Raw genomic sequence first — 27,598 nt, 5'->3', positions numbered from 1 at the left:
GGAAGTTGATGAGAGACTTAGTTGAACTTGCTTTTTCTTCCCAGTATGACACTTTATGGTCAAGAAAGCAGACATACAAACTTGGTAAAGGCATTGCCAAGAAATCTGTCTTTGTGCAAAGATAGTAAGGGTGAACTTCTTCATTTGTGTTACTGTTTTATTTTGCATGTCTCCCTGCTTACTCTGCATCTACATACATTCTAGGTAACAAAGAATATTCACCCTGGATTATATCTCCAGGCCTCCATCAGGGAGGGAATGGCCATCTGTTTTTATTTGAATGTCTCGGGTGAGCATTGCTTATCATGGAGAGATGGCATGGCATGAATCTTAGAGCCAAACAGGCCTGAGTTTTATTTTTATTTATTTATTTATTTATTTATTTATTTATTTATTTATTTATTTATTTATTTTAAAGATTTTATTTATTTATTCATGATAGACATAGAAGAGAGAGAGAGAGAGAGAGAGAGAGAGAGAGAAGCAGAGACACAGGCAGAGAGAGAAGCAGGCTCCATGCCGGGAGCCCAACGCGGGATTCGATCCCGGGACTCCAGGATCGTGCCCTGGGCCAAAGGCAGGCACTAAACTGCTGAGCCACCCAGGGATCCCCCAGGCCTGAGTTTTGATCCTGATTCTGGGACCCATAGTACAGTTTCCTTATTGGAAACCAGAGAAAACTTTAACTTGTCTTGGAGCTGTAGGCATCAAGAAACGTTAAGTGGATGTCTGCCTTGTGCCAGATACTGACCTGGATGAAAAAGTGAAAAATACGTCATCCCTATTGTCCAGGATTTAGCCTTTTTAAAGCAAGATGATAGACATGCATCCAAGTGACAGTTTTACATTTGGTTAAGTATCCCAGAGTTAAGCTCACAGTTGATGGGTGTTCCGAGGAGAATGCAATTAATATTGTGTGGCAAGAGGATTAGACATGGGAGGGAGAGGACACCTCAGACAGGGTCTGGGTCTTAAAAAAATCAGTAGTTCAGTAGACCTATTGAGGATGGCGTGAGAATCCATGAGCAAGGACAGAGGAACATAACATTTCACAGTTGTGGTGGTCACCAGTTTGTGCAGCAGACCTGCGGGGCATGAGAGGCCATGGTCCTCACTTGATAGAAATGTCTCCTGGCTATAACCAGTCCCCAAAGCGTGATTCTCAATTCCTGGGACATTCTAACTATACAGACTCGCCCTATGTCCAAAGATGTTCAGATGTAAGTTGCATCCTTAATTCATTGCATGAACAAACACTGCATGTTTGGACACCCACAGCACGGCCTGCTTCATATCCCTTATGCTGTGCTTTACAGGAATCTAAACTCTTCAGTACCTGGAGATCTACTAACTGTAAAGGTAGGGCTACCCCGGGGAATCCACTTGAGAATCCTCAGTTGCTGAAAACTCCATGCCAATAGGCAGGGGACTTAGAATTACCCTGTGACCTGAGCAGGATTTTGTCAAGTGTCTGTATATATGGAGAAAATATTCCTCTGTGGTTTTGAACAAACACCATGCATCAGACATCTTTTGATGCACAAAACTATTTTTGTCCATTGTCAGGGAATGTATACTTTACTGAGAAAGTCATCTCCACTGTCCTCCTTGAAAGAATGAATGAATGAAATCTAGAACTCATTTTCTTGTGTTTGCCATCTTAGCCATATGATGGAGAGTAGCCAATAGTGGGCATGAAAGTATAAGCCAAGCTGGATCTACGTTAAGTGAGCCTAATAAATACAAGGGGAAGGACACATGTATTAGCGAAGAGACTAGGCTTTTAAAAATTGTGTAAAGAATATTCATTTTGTTGACTAGCAACACCCTATTTCTTTATTTAAGTTCATAATGTTCACAGGTTGGTGACAAGCAGATGGGTGCACTGAGAACTAACTCTATCTGTGAGATTCGGACCCATTACATGCCAGCAACTACTAAAAAGAGACCTTGAAGTTATTAGCAGAGGTTATTTTCAAGCAACTAGGTCACCAAAGAAAGCATCAGTGGAGACAAAAGGAAAACGCTTGGGTGTGTAGAAAGATGTCAGGATTGAGAGTTGGAGGTGCTAGACTGGGTTATCTTGTGGGCTCGGTTTCCTGAACCGTGAAGCAGTGATGAGATGGGAACATCATCTGTCCTAACCCAGGCTGGGTTTTTTTTTTTTTTTTTTCTTTCTCCGTAATTCAGTTCAGTTCAACTCTTCAGATGCATCCTGTTTGGTTAGTTGTGAGCTCTGATTGTCCAATCGTCCAGCGGCCCGGACTGACCTGCGTGTGGCCCCCTGGGTCCCCTGGGTCCCTGGGCTGTTGCTCGCGCTGTGCCCGGGGAATTGATGGGAGAAGGGGGCAGGTGAAGCCGTCCCTGAGCTCACAGGGCAGCTTGTCCCTTCCGGGGAGACAAAGGTCACCAAATGCCATAACCACAGGGCAGGGCGGTATGGGTCGGATGAGGGTGGAAGTGGAAGTTCTTCATGCATTCTCTTTGTGGTTTCTTTTTTTTTTTTATTCTTAGTTTTAATTGCTATGAGCAATGATCAGTTTGTTCTTTTTTCCTTCATGTGCTTGATAAACTATGACTTCTTTTCTGTCTTTTCTCTTGATAGCTGAGATATGTGTCACCAGCTCTTAATAATCTTCATGCGACTTTTGACTTTATGGATCATTTATAGTAGAGTTTGGACTGATTTTCTTTTTTTTTTAAGTTTTTATTTATTGGAGAGTAAGCACGAGTGGGGGGGAGAGAGAGAGAGAGAGAACAAGCAGGGGGAGCTTCAGAGGGGGAAGATGACTCCCCGCTGAGCAGGGAGCCCTACCCGGAGCTGGATCCCAGGACCCTGAGATTGTGACCTGAGCCAAAGGCTGATGCTTAACTGACTGAGCCACCCACATGTCCTTGGATTGATTTTCTACTATCTTGGGGGAGCTGTTGAGGGGATGTTCTTTTGTGGGCTGATGTATTCTAAAAGGAAGACTTACTTAAACATTAGCTTGAATTGCAAAGGGAGATAGTAAATATATTGGTAAAATGCTGATTTAACAAATTTTAATTTTGAGTGACTTTTGGATTAGCCAGTGCTGTGATTATCTGTATCCCTTCTTTTCTCCATCAACAAGGAGAATTGGAAGTTTTGTGTGGATGTGCTTACTGAGAAAATTGCAAATTATGTATGGGTACATGCGCTTTTTCATTTACCTCAGTTAACCAGAGCAGAAATTTTCTTCCCTCCCTCCCTCCCTCCCTCCCTCCCTCCCTCCCTCCCTCCCTCCCTCTCTCCTTTCTGATTTTGGAACTTCCTGTGAAGCCTATTCCCACATATGATGGGATTAAAGAAAAATCATCCTGGTTTGTGGTCTAGGATTGACATAGGAGGGGAATAGGAAGAAGTAATGGCAAGTGAATATGCGGTAGTGAGAATGGTGAGGTTGTGAGAGTGAAGACGGTTTTTGGTCCTCTTACTTTAAAAATCAGAAACATGGTGAGATAAATGTGACTTGTCTTGCACTTAGAGGTATGCATTTGTTTCTTGAAAACAGACTTTGCTGGTTATGCTAAGGAATATATCCTCTTATGGGTGGAGAGGTGAGTGTGAGGACAGAGAAGAGACAGTATGAAAAATGTTCTCCAGTAATTTACTTTTAAAAATAATAAAAATCCAGGCACCTGGGTGACTCAGTGTTTGAGCATCTGCCTTTGGCTCAGGTCATGATCCTGGGGTCCTGGGATCGAATCTTATATCAGGCTCCCCACAAAGATCCTGCTTCTCCCTCTATCTATGTCTCTGCATCTCTCTGGATCTCTCATGAATAAATAAAATCTTAAAAAAAAAAAGTGATAAAAATTCACTTCACCTGCTTGGAATTACAGATTTTGTGGAACACATTTGTTGAAAACTCCTGGACTAGGACTTGGTGTTAATGTTACTTTAATTTGTTCTTTGCACAGCTGCCTTGTAGAAATGGCCCTCCCATGTGATGTGTGAGGGGCAGTTGGTCTCTCAGCATGGAGGGCAAAATGTCCACTGTCTTTGCAGGTGGGAGGGAAGATCTAAGTTAGCTTTCCAAGATGGTTATTGGTCGAGGCTTCAAGACTTTGAGGGTTTATCCATAGGAGAATAAAATAAAATAAATAAAATAAAATAAAATAAAATAAAATAAAATAAAATAAAAAATAAAATAAAGTAAAAAAATAAAATAAAAATAACCTACATCCCATGCTGCTTTTCCTGTCACTAGGAGGACCTCCTGAAGTGCCTGTTTACTGTAATGTGGTAACTGTTTGCAGAGTAATTCATGATGGTGGCCTGTGAGTACCTTTATCTGGAAAGAGAAGGGGCAGTATGGGAGGAAGCGGACGCCCTGCTCCCTCCTAGCTGGTGTTCGATTTGAACCAGGCAGTTCTGGAGATCCTGATTTTGGACTGTTCCACAAGATGTGGTTCACTCCAGGGACTTCCTAATTCCAAGGCTTTCCCTGCCAATAGGCAGGCTGGAAGTAAGATGAACTTGGCCTCTCTTAATTGTACTTGATATGTCTCTCCTGAATGGATAGTTGGAATCTTTAAAAAAAATAATTAAGACACAATGTATCATAAGCTTTTTCCCCCCACCCAATCTTAGGATTTTTATGGGTCAAATACAGAGTTTATTTCTTCCTGTGCTTTCCTTAAAACAGTTGCATTCTCATTCATCTTCTGTTCTTAGATGAATGTACTGCATTCACATAGGCAGGAGGTAAGCTCACAGTGGGTGAATTGTATAAACTGGGTGTCGCTGTGCCGGGATAGTCTTGAGCTGTTACTTTTTGAGGTTTTCTTATGATTTTAATGAAGAAAAAAGATCCTCACTGGACCTTGATCATTGTTCATGTACATCATGTGCTTTGATCACCTGGATGGTAGGTACAGTTTTCACTGAAGGGTGAGATTCTTTTGACCTAGTTCTAACCTTAAGGGAATACAAATATTTTCCCACATAAGCTAGGTTTACTGTTTAACAACAAACCATTCTTTCTTTCTTTTTTTAAAAAATATTTTATTTATTTAGTCATGAGAGAAACAGAGAGGGAGAGATACAGGCAGAGGGAGAAGCAGACTCCCTGCAGGGAGCCTGATGAAGAACTCAATCCCAGGATCCTGGGCCAAAGGCATATGCTCAGGATCCTGAGCCAAAGGCAGATGCTCAACCACTGAGCCACTCAGGTGCCCCAAAACCATTGTTTCTTATTGTTCTGACCTGTAATCCCAGGGTGTGATAAAACACCCCTGCCTTTGGCATATTGGTGACAAAAACAATGATCTTCGGGGAGATAACTGTGCCTTCTTCTCTAATTTAGGAGTGCAAGAAATAACTAATTTAGTGTCGCAGGTAGCTTGACAGTTTTTTCTCCTCTTTTCAACTTGTCTTTTGTCTCGACAAAGTAATAGAGGATTGTTTCTTTGCAACTAGTGGGAAAAGTGAATGTAATCATTTGACAGAAGTGCTTAAGCTTCATCTAATTACAAATGGAGAGACTTTTGTTGATTTTCTCAGAAGGTATTTTTTTTTCTTTCTGTTACATTTTAAATGCAGAATGGTGGTTGATAATCGAGAGAAGACAAGGCAGGAGAGGTGAAGACAGAGTGACGAAGGCCTCCTATGTGTTAGATTTTTAGGTTTGATAAAGAGTATTAAACACTACATTTATTTAACTTTTTATTTTCAAACATTTTTAGACAAAGTTGACAAGTAATGCAGAATCCTTTCTATGCTTTACTGTATTCAGCTTCCTTTGTTAGCATCTTACACAACCACAGTACAGTTACTGATAGCAGGAAACCAAAATCGATACCATCCCCTATGTTACAAATCTTACCTAATTTTGTCCGTTTTGACACTGATGTCTTTTTTCTGATCCAAGACCCAATCCAGGATCCCACACTGTGTCTAGTTGTCATGTCACCTTAGTTTCCACTGACCTGCTACTATTCCTCAGTTTTTCATGACCTTGACAACTTTGAAGGTCCCTTATTTTATAAAACATCACTTGAGTTTGCCTGATGTTTTCTTGTGATCAAATGGAGGTGATGCTCTGCTCAGAGCATATCAGAGGGTACTGTTGGGGAGATATAATTAGAAACAAAATCTTCATTCAATCCAGAAATCCTCTCCCTGAAGGTAGTACAGAAAAGACTATTATGACTGAGTAAGCGTTAAACCTGAGTACCATGTGCACCATACTCCAGAGATTGCAAAGACTGAAGGAAATCTTAACTCTTTCATATAGCCAAGCAAGTGCAACCCACTACACACATTTTGAAGATAAAAAATAACTGATCTTCAAGGAGAGGACTTGAGGGCACATGTAGTTCATCCTGAATTCACCTGGCAATTGGGGTGGCCAGTCTGTTTAGTTGATTGGCTTTATTCAGAAGAAAACAAAGCTACTCCTGTCTTTACAAGGCGACATAGTTTTGTGACTTGGAGTAAAGTGCCCACTGAATTTCGGCTCCAGTCCACCCACTGAAACTAAGAGATGGCGGTGCTTCTCGCTTGATGTTTACATTGTTGGTTCTCGAGGAAGACATTCTTGGGACCTAAAGTTGACAGCAGGGTATCTAATCTTCAGAAGATATTGCATACATTTCAGAGACAGGAGAAAGTACTTGCAATTGCAGGTTTTCTACAGTAAATCCTCTAAGAAAAAGGTGGGGAGGGAAAACTTTTATTTTCATCAGGGAGAACTAATCCTGTTGTTTCAACTTCGTCTTTAGAGTACATGTTTGATATGCCTTCTCATTGGCATGTCATAGTTTTGACCCCTTGATCTAAGTGGTGTCTTGTCTATGGTGTGAGATGTAGATGTAATTTTATCTTTTTCCAGAGATATCTGGGCTACCCAGTTGTCTCAGTATCATTTTTTAAAAGTCTATCTCTGCCCCAGTGATTTGAGATGCCAATTTTACCATATACTAAATTGCCAGTGTACTTACTTTGGTCTATTTCTGGGCTTTCTAATATATGCTATTGGTCTACTTGTTTATTCGTGTATGAGTACACCCCACTAAAATTAATTTTTAGAATCGTAGCTTAGAAGTTAACAAGATAGGGGCACCTGGGTGGTTCAGGTGGTTGAGCGTCCAACTCTTGATTTCGACTTAGGTCATGGTCTCAGGGTTGTGAGATCGAGACCCACACTGGGCTCAGCAGGGAATCTGCTTGAGGATTCTCTCTCTCCCTCTTACCCTCCCTCTGCTTATGTGCATACTCTCTCTCTAAATAAAATCTTAAAAAAATAAACAGAAAATTAACAAAATATTAAATTAGAATAAGTAACAAATATTTAAAGTGAAAATTGTGTTTTCCCTAAGTCCATCATTGAAACAATTAGATATCATTTTTGTAAATTCTCTTCCACTTTTTCTTCATATATTTGTCTCTTTTATCATTCTATGTATAGAGTTGTAATCCCAGAATACATCTTATACAAATTTTATACATATCACATGTATTTTATACATACTTTATAAAGTATGCATACTTTATATTTATATATAAACATATATATATATAAATATAAAGTATACTTTATATTTTTCACCGTATTTCACTTACATTGTTTCTCTCACATTTTTCATCTTTCAGTGCCTGTCATCATTTTTGATAGTAATGTATGCTGTTCTATTGAGTTGATGCTATAAGCTACAGGTATATTTTAATGATCTCTCTTGTTTTTGCCATGTAATATTCTAGTTAACACCTTTTGGTATATAGCTTTTTTCTATTTCTGGGTTATTCTATCATGATAAATTTGAGAAATTCAGTGTAAAAGGGCGTGCACGGTCCATTGTATGCCTTGAATATGAAATTCCACAGAGTTTTGAAAAACAATTATATTAATTTAATGTTATCAGTGATGTAGTTTTGCCCCAAATTGCCTGGCATTGGGAGAATGGTTTTAAGTTAGTCTCAAGAATATGTAGGGGTTGTGATTTTTTTAAAGCACTCTGGACTTGGCAGTATTTTGGCATGTGCTTCTCTTGTTTGTTGCAATGCTTTAAGCAGTGTCTTTGGAGAGAGAAGAGTAAGATAGCAATTTAGTATGAATTTTCTAGTTTTAGCCAGTTTTATGTGAATAATCCATCCTAATGCTGGTACAGGTGTGGTGGTTTGCTTTCCTTGGCCTCATTCTTCTCTCTCCTTCGTCCAGCTGACTTCTCTGTGTCCTTTCTGGTCAACGAGGTCCCATGTGAGTCCTGTCTTGGTTGGGTTAAGCACTCTCCTCATTTATGACTGCACACATGTGACCCCTATAACTGTGTGACCCTAGATGTCTCCCTTGCTTAGCTTCTTGAGTTGAGCTGCGGCTGTGTTTCCCTACTACTCCTGCGGCTGGGGAAGCTGAGAATTCTTTCCTCCTGTCCCAAATGCCTCCTGCCTGTCCTGGCTTTAGCAGATATATAGATAGGAAGGAGCTTATCCTAAATGTATTCTGATAGGAAATGTATTTCCTACAGACACTGATAAGGCCAAGCAGAAAGGTACCCCTCCACACCTTCACCCCCTTTCCAAGCCCTGAACTCACTTCAGCAGGGCTGCGTCCCTTGCACTCCTCCTGTGATGTTCTTGTCAAGCTCTCCCGTAGCTTGACAAGCTGTGGTGATCAATTCAGTGGGCATCTTCCTATCCTCCTCAATCTGGCTCTGAATAGCTGGTCCTTTCTCTTAGCTTTTGGAACACTGCACTCTCTTGGTTTATCTGTTTCTTGTCTGTCTGCTTTTGTCCCATCTCCAGTGGACTCATGTCTCCTCTGTAATCCAACCCCAAGGCTGGGTCCTGAGCCCCCATCTTGGCTTTCCGCTCCTTTCTTTGGTGACCTCATGCTGCCTCATGGCTTCACATGCCCTGCACATGCTTATCACCCCCAATTTGCATCTCAAACTCTGGCTTCTTCCCTGAGCTCCAGCTCACCTGTGTGGTGGCATCTCTACTGGGAGTTCTCACAGGCAGCTCTAATGTAATGTTCACAATGAAACTCTTGATTCTGTTGCCAGGGCATATCTTCCTTCTCTGTCTCATCTGCAGCACCACCGTATACTCAATTTCTCAAGTCCTCTTTCCCTCATGATCCACATGCTTCTTCCAGTAGGTACTAATTTCTGTCTCCAATATGTCGTGGCTCTGCCTATTTTTTCTTTCCCCATAGTCAACCCCTAGGAAAAGCCACCACCGTCTCTTATGTGGGTAATTCAGCAGACCCCCCTTTTGGTCTCCTTACTTCCAGTCTTGCTTTCTCCAGTTACTCTCCACGTAGCAGCCAGCATGACCCTTGTGGAAATCTGCTGCCGAAGGGGATCCCTGGGTGGCTCTAGTACCTGCCTTCAGTCCAGGGCGTGATCCTGGAGTCCTGGGGCCGAGTCCTGTGTTGGGCTCCCTGTGTGGAGCCTGCTTCTCCCCCTGCCTGTGTCTCTGCCTCTCTGTCTCTCTGTGTCTCTCATGAATAAATAAATAAAATATTTGAAAAAAAAAAAAAAAAAGAACTGTACCGCCAAGACCCATTGCACTTAGGCTGACATCTAGCCTCCCTTCTTGGCTTACAAGGCCCGGCATGGTGCCTGCCAGCTCGTCCTTTTCTGCTCTCACCAGCGTACCTCTGGCTGCTCCGCACAAGTCTTATCTCACGACTGCTTCGTTTTCCTCAGAGCACGTTTCATAATTTGTGATTAGGCATTTTTTAAATTTATTTTTTACTTTTTGTCATTGACCCCTGAGCTATTCTTTGGGCTTCGTGATGGTGGGGATCTTGACTCATCTACCAGTGGACTCTCAACACGGAACCCAGTGCCTGGCACAATTGATACCTGTGACATCCCACCCTCAGGGAGCTGGGTGAGAGTGGAGGCCCCCCTCTGCCCTCCTCCGTACTACTCGTGAGCACAGCACACAAGCAGCACCTGTGGGTGAAAACCTCATAGTCCCCAGAATGCTACCCTTGCCATCTGCCGGTACGTTCATAGCTTCCTTCATGCGTATGAATGACTGGATGTAGATTACATATGGTTGGCACATGCTTCAGTGGGAGTCCTGGGGACTCAGTGACTTATTTAAATGCAGGGGGAAGCTGCCGTCAGCCCATGAACCAGGCTGCATACTCAGCATTGCTAACTTTCATCTTGCATTGTTATGGACACACTTCCCACCACTCTACATTCCTAGTGGAACTTTTACATTCCATTGGCTAGATTGGTTTGGTAACTAAAATCCCATTTGGGAAAACAAAAAACCAAAAATGGCATTGGTGAAATAGTAAGCGTGCTATAAGAAGTTAAGAAGGCATAACAAAGAAAAAGAATTAAAAAATTAATTTTTCAATGCTTGGTTGGGGGTATTTCCTGTAATATCTCCTGAGTTCTCTTGGGTTAATTGGTTATTTTTTAACTTTGTCGGGGTCATATTATCCTCTTCAGCACAACATTAGGGAGACTCATGCAGACTTACTTATGAATGCCTTAAAAATGACTCAAGTCATGTTCAGCTTTCCTATAAGGTAGAGTGCCCATTGCAAATAATATTTTTAGAATAAAGGTAATAAACATGAATTTTAACATTATATATTCAGACTGTTTAGGATTATCTGATTTTTAAAAATATCCTACTAAGTGCAATAAAGAGAAAATTAAACGAGAATGCCAGTGGTTTATAAATTGGTAGTATGCTGGGATATTGACTCAATGGTTCGAAATTTGGTGAGATTTGATGGCATTTGCTTTTTAAGGTGAGATGATTTAGCAGTCTGGACACTTTATTTAAATATATAGTTATACATAAGAGTTTTCAAAGGAATGTGTTACTTACAATTGATCTTTTGCTTAACTTTTCCAAAGTTTTTTTTATTAGATGTTAATTATTTTTTTAGAACATTTTCATGTTCACAGGAAAGTTAATGGAAGGGTACAGAGATTTCCCATGTGTACCTTACCTCTACACATGCACAGCCTTCCCCATGATCAACACCACCCATTAGAGTGGTACACTGACACATCATAATTGCCCAGAGTTCATATTTACATTAAGGCCCAGTGTTGGTGTACATTTTTTATGGGTTTGGAGAAATTTATAATGACATGTTACTCTTGGGTCACTTTTAAGCTAAAAGGAAATCCTTCACCTTGCCATGGTTTTGAATGGCCATGCCATTTATTTGTGACTTTGTTTTGAATTGTTTTCCTGCTTCAAGGAAGGGAGGCACTCATTTAGAGAGTAGTTCAAAAAGACAAATCTGCAAACTGATGCCAAGGTATATTGTATTGGCAGAAAAATAACCCCCTGAATAAGAGATACTAATCCACACCTGACGGATGAATTTAACTCCTTCCTCTGGGAATCAGCCCCTGGACTGAGTACAACAACATGGGGACCTATAGGGGACCCAGGTAGAGATGAGTGGTTTCATCAGCTCGTGGCAGCTAATTGGACCCTTCTGGGAATGTTCTAAACAGCCTGTTCATTGTAATTAGAGACATCTTCTATAACTAGGTTCTCACTGAAGTTAGAGTAGTTAGAATTTTTATCATTATATAACAATGAATATATTCTCTCCAAAATATCTCAGTAGCTGGCCTGATTTTGCCATCATGCTTTTCTGGAATTTCTAGAAGTTCTGGGGTTTAAAGAATTTCAATGTTCATCCCCATTGAGGTTCCATAAATTATGCTGATATAATCATGTTAAGGTTATTTGATAGGTAGCAGCCAGAGAAAGAGAAACTTCAGTGGTTTTGAGAGAATATGGGAACCAAAAATAAGGGCATTCTAAGTTTGTATATATATGAATATATGCCTATATTATGCATATATATGAATATGCATATATTCAGTTACAGATAATTCAATTATGCATATATATGAACATGCATATATTCAGTTACAGATAATTCAAGAAAGATCTAATTTAAATAGGTGTGATTATGTGTCTGCTACTTCTGCTAGTGGCCCATTTCTGTCTTGGGCATCATTAAGCAGTAGGACTGAATTCTGCTGGGCCTGGTAATCAGAAGAAGTGGTTTCATGGGTCTACTTCTTTGCTTACTGTGTGATCTTAACAGATGGAAAGGCTCATCTTTTCCCATTTATACAATTGGAATAATACTAACCTCATAATGTTAGCCTCATATTGTTATTTTAAGGAACAAATGTCACTGTAAATGAAAGCATTTTATCTTTTTATAAAAGATTTATGTATTTATTTTGGAGAGAACACATGTGTGTGAGTGGGGGTAGGGGCAGAGGGAGAGTGAGAATCTCAAGCAGGACTTTCCACTGAATGCAGAGCCTGACATGGGGCTCCATCCCAGGATCCTGAGATCATGACCTGAATTGAAATCAAGAGTCAGATGCTTAACCAACTGAGCCACCTGGGTGCCCCAAAGAAAGCATTTTGCAAATTCTGATGTGTTTTATAATTATAAACTTATTTAAAAATAATTATCTTAAGAAGGTGACATAAAGAGTTAAGGCAACATATTGGAGTGTTTGATGCAGTTCTAGGCATGGTATTCACTAAAAAAAAATTGGTTTGGTGTCAGGAGAAGGATCTGGACTAAATATAGAGATTGGATCATCATCAACAAAGTGATATTGATAATAAATAACATCAAGTTGGATAATGTGACCAGGGAGAGTATTTGAGTTATAAAGAGAAGAATGCTGGGATGATGGAATCCTGAGGGAAGAACCAACATTTAGGCATGGGCAGGAGTATTTATTAACATAGGAGACTGATAATGGTCACAGAAGGGTGGAGTTGGACAATGTATTCTGGATTGGTATGGAATTTCCAGCTACACATTCCATGTTTGCTTTTCTTCACTATTGTAGAGGATCATATACCCAAATATCTATTCCAGACTAACAATATTTATGGAATTTAATTTCCCTAAGTCCAAAAGAGCCCAGTACTAGAAAAACGTGTTTTAGTGTGTCAGATATTGTATATGTTTTCTAAGAAATGTCCAAGGTTTTTAAAATGTGTACTTGTTTTAAAAAAAAAATCCTTTAATATAAATCTGGAGGCATCTGGATTTTACATTGATCAAAAAAATCTGTAGGAGGTTGAAGATGGCAGCCTCAGGAAGACCCTGAACTCAACACTTTCCCACATACACACCAAATCTATAGCTGCCTATAGAACAGTTCTCTCAGAAAGAGACCTGAGAATTACTTGAATATCTATTCCAAAACAAAGAATAAAAAGACCACACTAAGATGTCCAGGAGAGCAGAGACACAGTCTTGCCCAAAACCCCACTCCCAACGCAGCTACCCGCAAGATGGAGGGATCTTGCAAAAATGGAGCACGTCTCTGAGGAGCAAAGGGCTTCAGCCCCATATCAGGCACCCCCAACCCTTGGGACCATGCTGTGGAGAGACAAGCTCTCCAGATGTCTGGCTTTGAAAACTAAAGGACTTGTGTCTAAGAAACCAAAATAGCTGTAGGAAACTTGAGACTCTGCTCTTACAGGGCTGGTGCACAGACTTGCTCGCCCTAGGACCCAGTGCAGAAGCAGAGGATTTAGAAGTACTCAGACCTAGACATCACTGGAGGGTTTTCTGGAGGCCCACCTCCAGCTTTCCACACCATGAGATTGCATTTCCTGCTATTTGCTCTGCTCTTAGCTTTTGTTATACATCTATGCACCTAGTGAGGTCCTTTGGGGAAGAATTAGTGGGTGACATAGACTAGCCCTGCATCTCAGTCTCCTCTGGCATGTCCACTCACACACTGGCTCTGTCTGGGAGGTTTTTTTCTTCTGCTTGGCATGCCCCTGGGTGTGAAAAGCTGCTATAGGTTTCTTCTCATGTAGGAAGAGCTCATCACTCTCTGGAATTTAGTTCATTAGACTTCTTTTTTTAAAAAAAGATTTTTTATTTATTAAGAGAGAGGGAGAGAGAGCACAGAGTGGGGGGAGGGGGACAGAGGGAGAAGCAGACTTTCTGCTGAGCAGGGAGTCCCATGTGGGGTTTGATCTCAGGACCCCAGGATCATGACCTGAGCTGAAAGCAGACACTTAACCTACTGGGCTACCCAGGCATCTGAGTTCATTTAATTTCTTTGCATCCTAAGTTCTTTGATACATTTAAAAAATTAGGGGTTCTAGTTTAAGATGGTGACAGGAAGATCCTGAACTCATCTCCCCCATGGACATGAGTCTTCAGTGGAACAAATTTCTTCAAAAACTCTAAAGGCTGGCTGTGTGACAACTACATATCAGGCAAACAAGGAGAAAACTACATCAATGCAGGTGGGAGACGCACCCGGGACACAAACTTACCCCAAACCCCACCCGTGGCAGGGCAAACCCACAAATGGGGCGAAAACTCAAAACCTGGAACTCCTTCCCAAGGAGTGAAGGGTTCAAACTGCACACTGGGCACCTTAGCTTTCAGAAACTGCATCTCAGCAATGAGTCTCAAAAATATCTATCTTTGAAAACCAGTGGCACTTGTGTACCAAGACCCACAAGACTGTAGTGATCTGGAGGACATCTCTTAAGTAGCTCCTTGTGTGGTTGGACTCACCTGACCCAGGGGCCCCAGCTCAGAGGCAGCTGATTGTGCGTAAACTTAAAGTGAAGGAGACTCACTTCCTTCTATTGAAGCATCGGCCTGAAGGCCAGACATGTAATTTAACACTTAGATCTAGGATCCTGCTAGAACATTCTCCAGGGATGGACACCGGTGGGCACCATCTTTGCACTCTCTTTTTACTGTGCTCTAGAGCACTAGGATCTCTCCTGGAAGGGAGCTTATACATGAGTTGGGTCCCCCAGTCTTTGTGACTCCCACCTCTTGACTGCCTGGCTCTGGAGGCCAAGGGACCTTGTGTTCTGGGCCCTCTGGGACTGTTATAATTGGTGTCACCCAGAAAGGAGCTTAAATCCTCTCTATCACACCCAAGTTCTTGCAGTTACTGCCAGGAAACACTTCCATATTGCCTGGATCCAGCAGCCAGTGGGGCTTACACTCCTGGTTCCCATAGGACTGTAACCAATGGAGAAAGAGTTCTTATATAGCTGTCACAGTCCCAGGACCAAGCAAGAAGCAGGAGATCTAAGACTATTAGCTAATCATGATGGCAGACTGAGGGGCTGGCTTCTAAATTATACACGCTAAGGGACTGCTATCTTCTCCAGAGACCATGGAAGGTGTGTGCTATCTTTGTGTTCTCCCTCGGCCATGCTCCAGAGCACCAGTGACTCCTAGATGGGAGATTTACTCACAGCTGGTACCCTGGTTTTTATGTCTAGAATGCTAATTTTTGTGACTGCTGTCCATGGGACCTTGCCAGATCTCCAGGCCAGTGAGGTTTATGCTTGTGGTCTCCAGGCTATATACAGGACTGTATACATTGATATACTTTAAAAGCTGCTGTCGGAGGATCTGGATACCAAACCGCTTAAATCTGGGTGCTGAGAACTTCCCCTTAGGGACACTTACAGGTCTTGGTATATCTTCAACTGCTAGGAGGTATTAAAAATATAATAGGCTATTTGGGCAAACTCCAAGGTTGGGAGATGATAAAGGACTGGGGCTTGGTTGAACAAGGCATACCTGCTACACAAACCACTTCCTCAAGACTGGGAGAGTTGGTTGATTATCTCCTGTATGGAAACCAACACAGAGAGTCAAGAGATGAAGAAACAGAGGAATCCATTCCAAGTGAAAGAACAGGATAAACCTCAGAAAATAAAAAACATTAATGGGGCACCTGGGTGGCTCAGTGGTTGAGTGTCTGCCTTTGGCTCAGCTCATGATCCCAGGGTCCTGGGATCAAGTCCTGAATCAGGCTTCCCTCAGGGAGCCTGCTTCTCCCTCTGCCTATCTCTCTCTCTCTCTCTCTCTCTGTTTCATGAATAAATAAATAAAATATTTTTAAAAAGGAAGAAAAAACCTTAATGAAATGGAGATAAGTAATTTACCTCATAAAGAGTTCAGCATTTTCCAGGATAAATCATAATCCTATGTTAGGCTACAGAAGTCTCAATAAATTTAAGAAGACTGGAATCATGTCAAGCATCTTTTTGACCACTATGGTATGAAACTAGAAATTAATTACATGAAGGAAAGTGAAAAATGTACAGTATGTGGAGATTAAACAACATGCTACTGAATAACCAGTGAACCAAAGGAGAGATCAAAAGGAAATAAAAAAAATACCTGAGACAAGAAAAAGAAATATACCAAAATTTATGGGCTGCAGCAAAACCTACTGCAAGAAAAAAGAAAAGTCTCAAATACAAAACCTAACATTACATATTCCAGAACTAGGAAAAAAGAACAGAGGAAGCCCCACATTTGTAGAAGGAAAGAGATAACAAAGATTAGAGAGGAAATAAATGACATAGAGATTAAAAAGACAAAAAGAATGGGGTGCCTGGGTGGCTCAGTCAGGTAAGTATTTACCTTAAGCTTAGGTCATGATCTTAGGGTCCTTGGATTGAGCCCTGAGTTGGGCTCCTGGCTCAACAGGGAGTTTGCTTTTCCCCTCTCCCTCTAAACCACCCCATTGCATGGTCTCTCTCTCTCTCAAATAAATAAATAAAATCTTCTTTTTTTTAAGATTTATTTATTTGAGAAAGAACACAAGCAGGGGGTGGGGCAGAGGGAGAGGGAGAAGCAGAGTCTCCCCACTGAGCAGGGAGCCCAATGTGGGGCTGGCTCCACCCCAGGACTCCAGGATCATGAACTGAGCTGAAGGCAGACACTTAACTGACTGAGCCACTCAGGTGCCCCAATAAATAAAACTTAAAAAAAAAAAAAAAGACAGTAAAGAAGATCAGTGGCACTGAAGCCTGGTTGTTTGAAAAGATAAAATTGACAAGCCTTTAGGTAGACTTACCAAGAAAAAAAAAAGAGAGGACTTAAATAAAATCCGAAATGAAAGATGAGATCTCACAACTGATAGCACATAAATACCAAGGATCATAAGAGACTACTTTGAAAAAGTGTATGCCCCAAACTGGACAATCTAGAAGAAATGGATACATTCTTGGAAACATACAACCTATCAAAACTGAATCATGATGAAATAGAAAATCTGAACATGGATTACTGGTAAAGAGATTGAATCAGTGATTTAAAAGCTGCTGAGATCAAAGGAAATAAAAAAGACCTACCAAGAAAAAGGTACAGGACCAGATGGCTTTACTAGTGAATTTTACTAAACATTCAAAGACCTACCAAGAACCTACCAAGGAAAAGTCCAGGACCAGGTGGCTTTACTAGTGAATTTTACTAACCATTCAAAGAATTAATATGAATCCTTCTGAAAGTCTTCCAAAAAAATATAATTTTAATGGGAGGTCAAGCTTCCAAACTCATTTTATAATGCCACTATTACCCTGATACCTTGGGCCTAATACCAAAACCAGATAAGGAATGGCACAAATTATAGGCCTATATCCTGATGAACACAGATGTAAATATCCTCAACAAAATATTAGCAGACCAAAGCCAACACTACATTAACAGGATCATATGCCACAATCAGGTATTCCAGGAATGAAAGGATGGTTCAGCATCCTCAAAGTAGCCAATGTGATACACCACCATGTTAACAGAATGGGGATAAATGAAATCAAATGAAGGATGAAAATCATATGGTCATCTTAATAGATACAGAAAAAGCATTGTCAAATTCAATACCCATTTATGATAAAAACTCTCAACTAAATGGGAATAGGGGGAACAGAATAAAGGCCATATATGATGAGCCCACAGGCAAAATACTCAACAGTGAAAAATTGAAAGCTTTCTCTAAGGTCAAGAGCAAAACAAGGATGCCCCTGTCATTATCTTTACGTAACATCATATTGGAAGTCCTAGCCAGGGCAATTAAGCAAGAAAAAAAAAAAGGCATCAAAATTGGAAAGAAAGAAGTGGAATTGTCACCACCTGTAGATGACATGATATTATGTATAGAAAACCCTAAAGATTCCACACACAAAAAAAACCTGTTAGAACTGGTAAATGAATTCAGTAAAGTTGCAGGATACATAATAAAACCCAAAAATTTGCATTTCCACACACTAATAACAAACCATTAGAAAGAAAAATAAAGAGGGGTGCCTGGGTGGCTTAGTCAGTTGAGTCTGAGTCTTGGTTTTGTCTTAGGTCATGATCCAAGGGTGGTGAGATCGAGCCCAATGTTGGGCTCCACACTCAGTACTTAAGATTCTCCCTCTCCCTTTGCCCCTCTCCTGCCATGCATGCACATATGCACACACTGTCTGTCTCTCTCTCAAAAAAAAAAAAAAAAAAAAAAAAAAAGAAAGAAAGAAAGAAAAAGAAAGGAAACAATCCTATTTACAATTGAATCAAAAAGAGTAGAATACCTAGGAATAATTTTAACCAAGGAGGTGAAAGACTTGTATATTGAAAACTATAAGACCTTAATGAAAGAAATTGAAGAAGACACAAATGAGTGGAAAGATATACCATGCTTATGGATTGGAAGAATAAATATTGTGAAAATGTCCTTATTATCCAGCGCAATCTACAGATTCGGTGAAATCCTTATCAAAACTCCAATGACATTTTTTTCGAAGAAATAAAAAAAACTAATCCTAAAATTTGTATGGAACCAAAAAAATCCCCAAATAGTTGATGCAATCTTGAGAAAGAAGAACAAAGCTGGAGGCACCATGCTCCCCAATTACAAACTATATTACAAAGATATAGTAATTAAAACAGTATGGTATTGGCATAGAAACAGACATATAGATCAATAGAATAGAGAGCCCAAATAAAACCATGTATATATGGTCAATTAATTTACAATAAGGAGGAAAGCATATACAGTGGGGACAGTCTGCTCAGTGGTGTTGGGAAAACCAGATAGCCATATGCAAAAGAATGAAACTCAACCACTATTTCTCACCATATACAAAAAATGGATTAAAGACAGGGTGCCTGGGTGGCTCAGTTGGTTGCATAGCTCCCTTCAGCTCAGATCATGATCCCAGGGTCCTACGATCCAGCCCCGCATCAGGTTCCCTGCTCAGCTGGGAGCCTGCTTCTCCTCCTTCTGCCTGCTGCTCCCCCTACTTGTGCTTTCTCTCTGTCAAATAAGTAAATAGTTTTTTAAAAAATGGATTAAACTTGAATGTTTAAGACCTGAAACGATAAAACTCCTAGAAGAAAACAGGCAATAAGCTTTTTGACATGGGTCTTGGCTATGATTTCTTTGAATCTGACACTGAAAGCAAAAGGAACTTACTGAATGGTAGAAAATATTTGCAAATCATAATATACTGAGCAGTTAATATCCAAAATATATTAAGAACTCATCCAACTCAATGACTAAAACTCCCTTAGGCAATCCAATTAAAAAAATGAGCAGAAGATCTGAGTAGATACTTTTCCAAGGAAGATCAACAGATGGCCAATAGGTACATGAAAAGATACTTAGCATCATTAATTGTCAGAGAGATGCAACTAAAAATCACAATGAAATAACATATTAGAAAGGCCATTATCAAAAAGGGAAGAAATAAGTGTTGGTGAGAATGTGGAGAGTAGAAACCCTTCCACACCATTGGTGGGAATGCAAACTGGTGCAGCCACCGTGGAAAACAGTATGGAGGTTCCTCAAAATATATGATCCAGCAGTTCCACTTCTGAATATTTTCCAAAGAAAATAAAAACATTAACTTGAAAAGATACATGCATCCTCAAGTTTATTGAAGCATTGTTGACAAGAGCCAAGATACGAAAAATGACCATTGTCCATTGATTTGTGAATGGGTAAACATTATGATATATATGCTTATAATGGAATATTTGGCCATGAGGAAGAATTCATTCTGTCCATTTGTGACAACATGAATGATGGTCTCAAGGGCCTCTAGGACATTATGTTAAGTGAAAAATGTCAGAAAGACAAATACAAGATAGTCTTTCTTAGATGTGCAATTAAAAAAAATAAGCTCATAGATACAGGGTACAGATTGGTGGTTATCAGAGGTAAGAGACTAGGTAAGAGAAATGGGTAAAGGGTTCAAAAGGGAAAAGGAAAGAAAAAAGTTATGTAGAATGGATTGAAGTATAAAAAGGTGAAAGTAGGGATTCCCTGGGTGGCGCAGCGGTTTAGCGCCTGCCTTTGGCCCAGGGCGCGATCCTGGAGACTCGGGATCGAATCCCACGTCAGGGCTCCCGGTGCATGGAGCCTGCTTCTCCCTCTGCCTATGTCTCTGCCTCTCTCTCTCTCTCTCTGTGTGATTATCATAAAAAATTTTTTTTAAAAAAGGTGAAAGTACCCTTATTACATCCCCTCTATGTATCCTACCCCAGCCTATCCTCCAAGACTAACCACACTTAAAAATTTTACTGCATGTTTGTGAGGATATATACTTGGATGCGTTACACACATACTTGACATGGGATGTTTACATATACAAAAACCATGATACTTAGCTTATCTTTCAGTTTTTGTTGTCCTGTTGGGAACAGTAGTCCCCTACAACCTTCTACCTCCTACCCTGAAGTGGACCTAAGCCTTTAGTTTACTTGAATATGGGGGGAAAATCCTTTTAAAAATGGAAAACAATCTTGATACAAGCAGAGCACAAACATTTTATTTATCAAATTACATACAATTATTACATTAAATACATTATTAGAATGTATTTCCTCATTTAGGAAAAAGGGAAAAACAGTGGTAGGAAAACAATGTAATTTTCCTGTCTCTGGAGATCTTTGTTATTCTGCAGGTTAGAATGTGGCAAGACTCATTCTTGTTGTAATTGAGATGCCTTGTAATACCATTGATAGAAATCCAAGGAGAGGGCGAGTCAGCGATTGCCTTTGAAAAGCTTGGTATTGTCCTCACCTCTTGTTACACACCCTTTTCTTTGTCACATTACTCTTTCAGTCCATGCTTCAAGAATATCTTCATGATAAGCAGTTTCATTCCGTGAAGCTTAGGACATATTCTCAGCATGAAATACCCTCTAACAGAGGTATCTTCCAATTGTCAATTATCACATAAAGCATCACCTCAGGAGGTTGTATCATCACCATCCATCAGGCATCTTGGCTAGTTTTTCTTCCATTTAAAAATTAGTAGGAGTGCCTGGGTGGCTCAGTAGGTTAAGTGGTTGACTCTTGATTTCAGCTCAGGTCATAATCTCAGGGCCCTGGAATAGAGCCCCACATCTGGCTCTATGCTCAGCAGGGAGTCTGGTTCAGGACTCTCTCTTTCTCCCCTCTTCCCCTCCCCATGCTTGCTTGCTCTTTCTCTCTCAAACAAATCTTAAAGAAATAGTAACATTGAAAAAAAAAAGGATAATTGTTTTAAAAAACTTCTTTGGAACAATTCCTAGTTTGGATGTGTCTGCTGTATTGACTCCTAGGTGAGTTATTTTCAACTCTGGTGTTTTCTAGAATTGTTTGGCGCTTTTCTTCTCATGTATCAAAAAGTGGTGAAAATCCATGAAATATTTTGTAAAGGACTTTGCACTGTTCTTTAATGCTGTGCGCTATCTTTGCAAAGTAGTAACAAAGTTTTTCAAAGGTTACCGTTTGGAGAACCTACTGTTTCTTAAATCCATACAAGAAGGAAAATAGAGTTGAAGTCTCTTTGTGTGGGTTGGCCTTTGTTTAGCAAATAAATGACTTCATTACATTTTTTCCCCTAAATGCCTAGTTTATTATGGACAGTCACAAAAACCTGGTATATATGGGGAGAAAGAGAGAGGGGGAGAGAGGCAGAGACACAGGTAGAGGGAGAAGCAGGCTCCATGCAGGGAGCCTGACGTGGGACTCCATCCTGGGTCTTCAAGATCATGCCCTGGGCTGAAGGCAGGCGCTAAACCACTGAGCCACCCGGGCTGCCCTATTTTTTTAAAAGTTTAAAATTGTATAGTGAGTGTTTACAAGAGGTCAGTGGTCGCTAGATTTTTGGGATGGTGCACATTTAACAATCATTTTCTCAGGTCCTGAGACTGAGTTTGATTTTCTTGGCCTAGATTTCAAGAGGTTTCAAGAGGTGATGAGTGCTGAGATTTGAGAGAGATGGATTCTCTGAAGCATTCAGTTTAACAGCCCCAGGGAGTGGCATTGCCACTTGGTTAATTAGTTCATGGAGCCTCCCTTTGGGCTAGTTTATCAGGATTATCCCTCTTTTTACAGATTAAGAAAATGAGGTGTGAGGCATTGAATTGGTTCTTGAGAATGTGTTGGCAGTTAGTTCTGGAGTTCAGAATTGGGAGATTATTATTATTTCAAATATATATTTTCAACAACTGTTTTCACTGAGCTCATTTTTTTTATAACAGATGGATTCATATTTTTTGAGTCATGTAAGTTTTAACTTGAATTTGATGCAACTGTGGTTATTGTCTTATTGTCATATGGAGTTTGTGAACTTGGGAGTTAAATCACATATAGATTTCCTAGGTTCACATGAAGCCTTGTGGGCTTGAGCAAGTGTTTAATATGGCTGTCTGTGACACAAACACAATCTAAAAAAGATATAACAGACAAAAGGATGTTTTGGAAAGCATGTGTGATTTGTATTGGAGGATCCGCACTAGGTCCCTGGCTCACCTCATTCTAATAGGGTAAATGTGCTTGTACTGCTTTTGCTACCTTTCACTTTAGGAATAGTTTCAAGAAAAATGTCAGCCAAATATTTATTCAGTTCGCTGTTTCTCTACCTACCGACCTAGGCACCTGTTCGCCTTTCTCCTTTACACTCAGGGCATGACTCTTCACTCTGATTAATTAGGCTTACCTATGTCTCGGTATCCAAATAAACTGGGGTTTCTGAGATGGTGTTGAACCCAGTGAAGAATCCAGGCAAGAGATTAGCTGTTAGCGTGTCCTCCCATTACTTTGTGGTGATTCTCAAACTGACACAACCCAAGCAGGAGTATTGTTAATGTGCTAGGTCCAAAATGAATGAGTTTTGAATTGATACCTTTTCATTTGTTTTGGTTCCATGGTCATAGATTCCACACTAACATTGGCCAGCCATTGACCAATCACCAATAAAGCTATTCCTGGTACCCAGGGTCTGAGTGGGAGCACTGCACATGCCATTCCTGGGTGTCCATCCCACTGTAACTAGGTGTATTGATACTTAACATTATACTCATATTTCAAATACTATTTATTTTTTATTTTTTTAAAATCTTTTTTTTTAAATTTTTGTTTGTTTTTATTTATGATAGTCACACACATACACACACACACACACACACACAGAGGCAGAGACATAGGCAGAGGGAGAAGCAGGCTCCATGCACCGGGAGCCCAACATGGGATTCGATCCCAGGTCTCCAGGATCGCGCCCTGGGCCAAAGGCAGGCGCCAAACCGCTGCGCCACCCAGGGATCCCAATACTATTTATTTTAAATGGCAAGGGAAATTGTATGGGCTAATAAGAAAATTTACACATTTTAGAGACATATTCTAATTTATTATTGTATTATTCATTATCTAAAGCCATAGCACCATGTGATCAATCCCTCATCCCTGAAAAGGATTCTAGAAAAGCTTCCCTTCTGTGCAGTTGATCTGACTTATTTTTGTGTGTGTGATTGAAGTTATTATTTGAAATGCCAATTAAAAAATGCATTGTAAATTAAAAATCGTGCTTTCTCCAAAAAGTTTCAGTTGTCTTATACAATGGTCTTACTTTTTTTTTCTGAACTCAGATATAATACTTGGATTATATTTTCAAATTCTATTATTAGTATATCTGAAAACAGCCTAGTTAACTTAATTATAATGACTCAGAAACATATATTTAAGGTTAATCTTCAGTTCAACTGGTTAATCATGAACATTTGGGGAAAATTTTTGCCATGCTGAATGAGGAAAACAATTATTATTCAAAACAAGTGGTTTGCTTTAGTTCCAGCAGCAACGTATATACTCAAAATTATATATATGTTTTTAAGTTCAATTTGCCAACATATATAATTATTTTTAAGTCTTTTATTTATGCATTTCTGTATATTGTTTATAGATATGTATGCTCTAAAGAAAAAGAATATTTTAGCCAATTCAACAAGAATTTTGAAGTTATTTGTTTACACAACATGTTCACCTTCACCTTTAATTCAAAAATCCCAACAGGGAAGGTCTTAAATAATCAAGGTCAAGAGGCAAGACTTTGAACAAAACTACTAGGGTATGAAGTCTGTGCTCAGTACATTACTAGGTAATATTGAGAGTAACATCAGAGGAACATAATTAAAAATCAAATAAATAAAATGTGTCACATGTCACATGATGGTTAAGTGCTATGGGGAAAGCATCAGGGAAGGGCACTAGGGAACCAGGAACGTGGCATCAGCTTTAAGACAAGCAGATGATTAATGGATCCAGTAGAGGTAGCTGGGGACAAAAATCAAGGTGAGGATTAGCTTTATGAAGAGATAAGGTTCACCGGAGACAGGCAGCAAAGGGGAAAGGTGATGAAGGTGAAGATGTAGATGAGGTGGGTTGTGGAGGAAGGGGAGCTCCAGGGGCTTCTTGCCTGTTGGCCCCAGTTTCCTTCAGTTTAGAAGGAAATGATCTGCTAAGAGTGAGTGTACCTGCCCTGGGATTTTAGAGTTCAGCATGGTGGGTAGGGATTGAGGAAAAACCCACAAACAGTTGACTAGGGAGCAGAGGGCTGCTGGGAGCTCAAACCAGGCCTCGTGCCCAGGGGTGCCTTGTGCTTCTTGCCATTGGCTGTTGAGAGCCAGGAAACAAAGGCTGGGGAAGTGGGTTGATGGAGAGGGGAGAAGTGGAATCTGTGGGGAAAATGGGATGGGGTCACGTGCCTGGGGTGGGGGGAGTGCGTAGATTCAGCTTGAAAGCGGAGTCTGGGGTGGCTGTATGGGGAGCCCTGCAGAGTCCCAGATTTTATGGGATTACTTTGTTTCTGTGTTAGGGAAAGCAGTGTTTACAGTGTTGCCTCAAAATTCTCAGGTGCAGGCCCAATTGCGGGCACAGATGGTAAGCAGTAAAGCCAGGGCTTGGGGGAAATTTTTCTTGAGAGCTTTGGTAAGGGCATGCAGTAGTGCTAGAAAGTGAGCCCAGAATGTTTATATAATTGGGGGACACCCCCACCCCCACCCCACGCCGCAAGATTTTAAGATTTTTAACAAAGGCACAACAGGTCTCAGCCCCTTCCTGAAAACCTGTAGCTTTTTTTAATTCCTGGGGGGGTGGGGGGGAGAAAGAAAAGAAAACCTAACAGAAGCTCAGTGATTTGCATTTCTTTGCTTTTTTAAAGGTGAAGCCAGTAATGCACAGCAGGATCAACGTGTCCGCTCGCTTTAGAAAGCCACTGCAGGAGCCGTGCACGATCTTGTATGTTGAGGACTTTTACATTATAGTTGGAAGTTTGCTTTCTTTGTGGTTTGGGGTTTGTTTTGTAGCTTTAAAAGTCTAACCGTTTCCAATGGTGTGGCTAGCTGGTTTTTTGCCTTTTTTTTTTTTTTTTTTTTTTCCAGTTTGATTGCAAATGGAGACCTCATAAGTCCGGCTTCCCGCCTCCTCATCCCCAGAAAAACCTTGAATCAGTGGGATCATGTGCTACAGATGGTCACGGAAAAAATAACTCTGAGGACTGGAGCTGTCCACAGGTATGCCGGAGTCCCTCTTCTGTGAGTGCATGGGTTTCAGAGGTTTTCGGGATAATGTCAGGAGGCTCTGGAGCCACTGGTCCCCCCGTGTGAATATAAACATACATCTTTATTTATTTTTTATTTTTTTAACAAATTTATTTTTTGGGATCCCTGGGTGGCGCAGCGGTTTAGCGCCTGCCTTTGGCCCAGGGCTCTATCCTGGAGACCCAGGATCGAATCCCACGTCGGGCTCCCGGTGCATGGAGCCTGCTTCTCCCTCTGCCTGTGTCTCTGCCTCTCTCTCTCTCTCTGTGTGTGACTATCATAAATAAATTTAAAAAATTAAAAAAAAAAACAAATTTATTTTTTATTGGTGTTCAATTTGTCAACATATAGAATAACACCCAGTGCTCATCCCGTCTAAACATACATCTTTAATATATAAATACATAAATGTAATTGAGAGTAATACTTAACATGTGGTAAGAAAAAGATTCAAATGGGACAAAAGACCTAAAAATTATTTCTCCTACCTTGAGCTCTCCAGCCCCTCTCTCCAGTACTTTTCTGCAGTCTTCCAGAAATATTCTGTGCATATGAAGGCACATACATCTGTTATTTCTTAAAAACACAGATGGGCACACATACATATCCACACAGAGTAAGTACATAACCTTGTACTTTATAAGTAAGTACATACCTTGTATAAATTTTTCCTGTAATAACAAATCTTGGAGATTTTTCTTACCAGCACCAGTGGCTACAAAATACTCCATTTTGTGAGTGAGCCCTGATCTGTTATAATAGTCTCCTCTTGATGAAAATTTAGGTTATTTCTAATCCTGTGCTATTACATGTACATGTGAGCAGAGTTTATCAGGAGACGAAAGTGTCTTTAAATGTCTTTAAAATTTTACTAGATACTGTCAACTGTCTTCCAGGGAGTTTGTACTAATTTGTACTCTCACCAAAAGTACAGGAGAGGGCCTACATTTCCTACTCTGGTCTATACCGTAAAACTAATAAACATTTTGTCTTTTCATTCATGTTGGGTGAAGGTAGTATTTCAGTGTTTCTTGCTTTTTATTTAATATACTATAGTAATAACAAAAACATCTATTGCTCATTTCTTGTGTGCAAGGAATTATTTCAAGTGCTTTACATTTTAAACTTAATTAACTCGATAACCTTGTGAGATAAATAGGGTTATTATTCTTTTTTAATATACATGAAACATGAAATGGGGGCTGGGTGAAGTTATTTGCCCAAGATTAAGCAGACAGTGGGTAGCAGAGCTGGGATTCAAGCCTGTTTAGTAGGCTATCTGGCTCCAGACCCTGTGATCTTAACTACTAAGCTATTCTCTGAATAAATGTCACAAATTTATCTTTCATTATATATGAATTATCTGTATAGCCTTTACATATTTATCTTATTGATTTATAGATACTCTTTACATATTAGAACAATTGGCCTCTTCTCCTATGAGTTTTAAGTATGCCTCCTATGAGTTCTAAGTATGTTTTCAGTTTGCATTTTTGATTCTCTTTATGTTTTTTGTTTTGTATACAGTTAAGTTGAATTTTGGTACAGTGAAAATTTCAGTCTTATGATCATTAAGTTTTATGACCAGCTTAGCCTTTCCTCATTCCAAGATTATAAAAATACTCTGCAGTGTTTTCATCTTGTACTTTTAAATTTCATTTAAACTTTTGATCCTTCTGGATTTATTTTGGTGTTAGGAGTGAAGGCAATAGTTCTTTCCTTTTTTTCTTTTTAAAGATATATAATTGTGTCTTTTGACATATACATAAATGTAAACCAACTCAATAAATCATATAAAGCACCCAAAGATATATACATACAGTTGCATGCCCATATATACCTGCTCATACATATATTGATCTGAACAAATTTACACATGAAAATAAAATATATACAAGTATAAATACAGAAATGAAAATATAAGTTTCCCCCCCACTCCAGTACTTGAATACTTAG

General features: G+C 40.0%; 1 protein-coding gene across 1 annotated transcript in view; it reads left to right on the top strand.

Annotated features, from left to right (window-relative positions):
- Positions 1 to 27,598, top strand: part of DCDC2 (doublecortin domain containing 2) — a 167,420-nt gene that overhangs the window by 21,786 nt on the left and 118,036 nt on the right. The window contains 2 exon segments of the mRNA XM_038584270.1: positions 25,264 to 25,340; positions 25,484 to 25,615. Coding sequence (XP_038440198.1) covers positions 25,264 to 25,340; positions 25,484 to 25,615 — 209 coding nt within the window.

Source organism: Canis lupus, chromosome 35, assembly GCF_011100685.1.
Source record: "Canis lupus familiaris isolate Mischka breed German Shepherd chromosome 35, alternate assembly UU_Cfam_GSD_1.0, whole genome shotgun sequence".
In the NCBI taxonomy this organism is placed as follows: domain Eukaryota; kingdom Metazoa; phylum Chordata; class Mammalia; order Carnivora; family Canidae; genus Canis; species Canis lupus.
The sequence above is the reverse complement of the archived record's forward strand: the minus strand, read 5'-3'. Positions and strand labels throughout refer to the sequence as shown.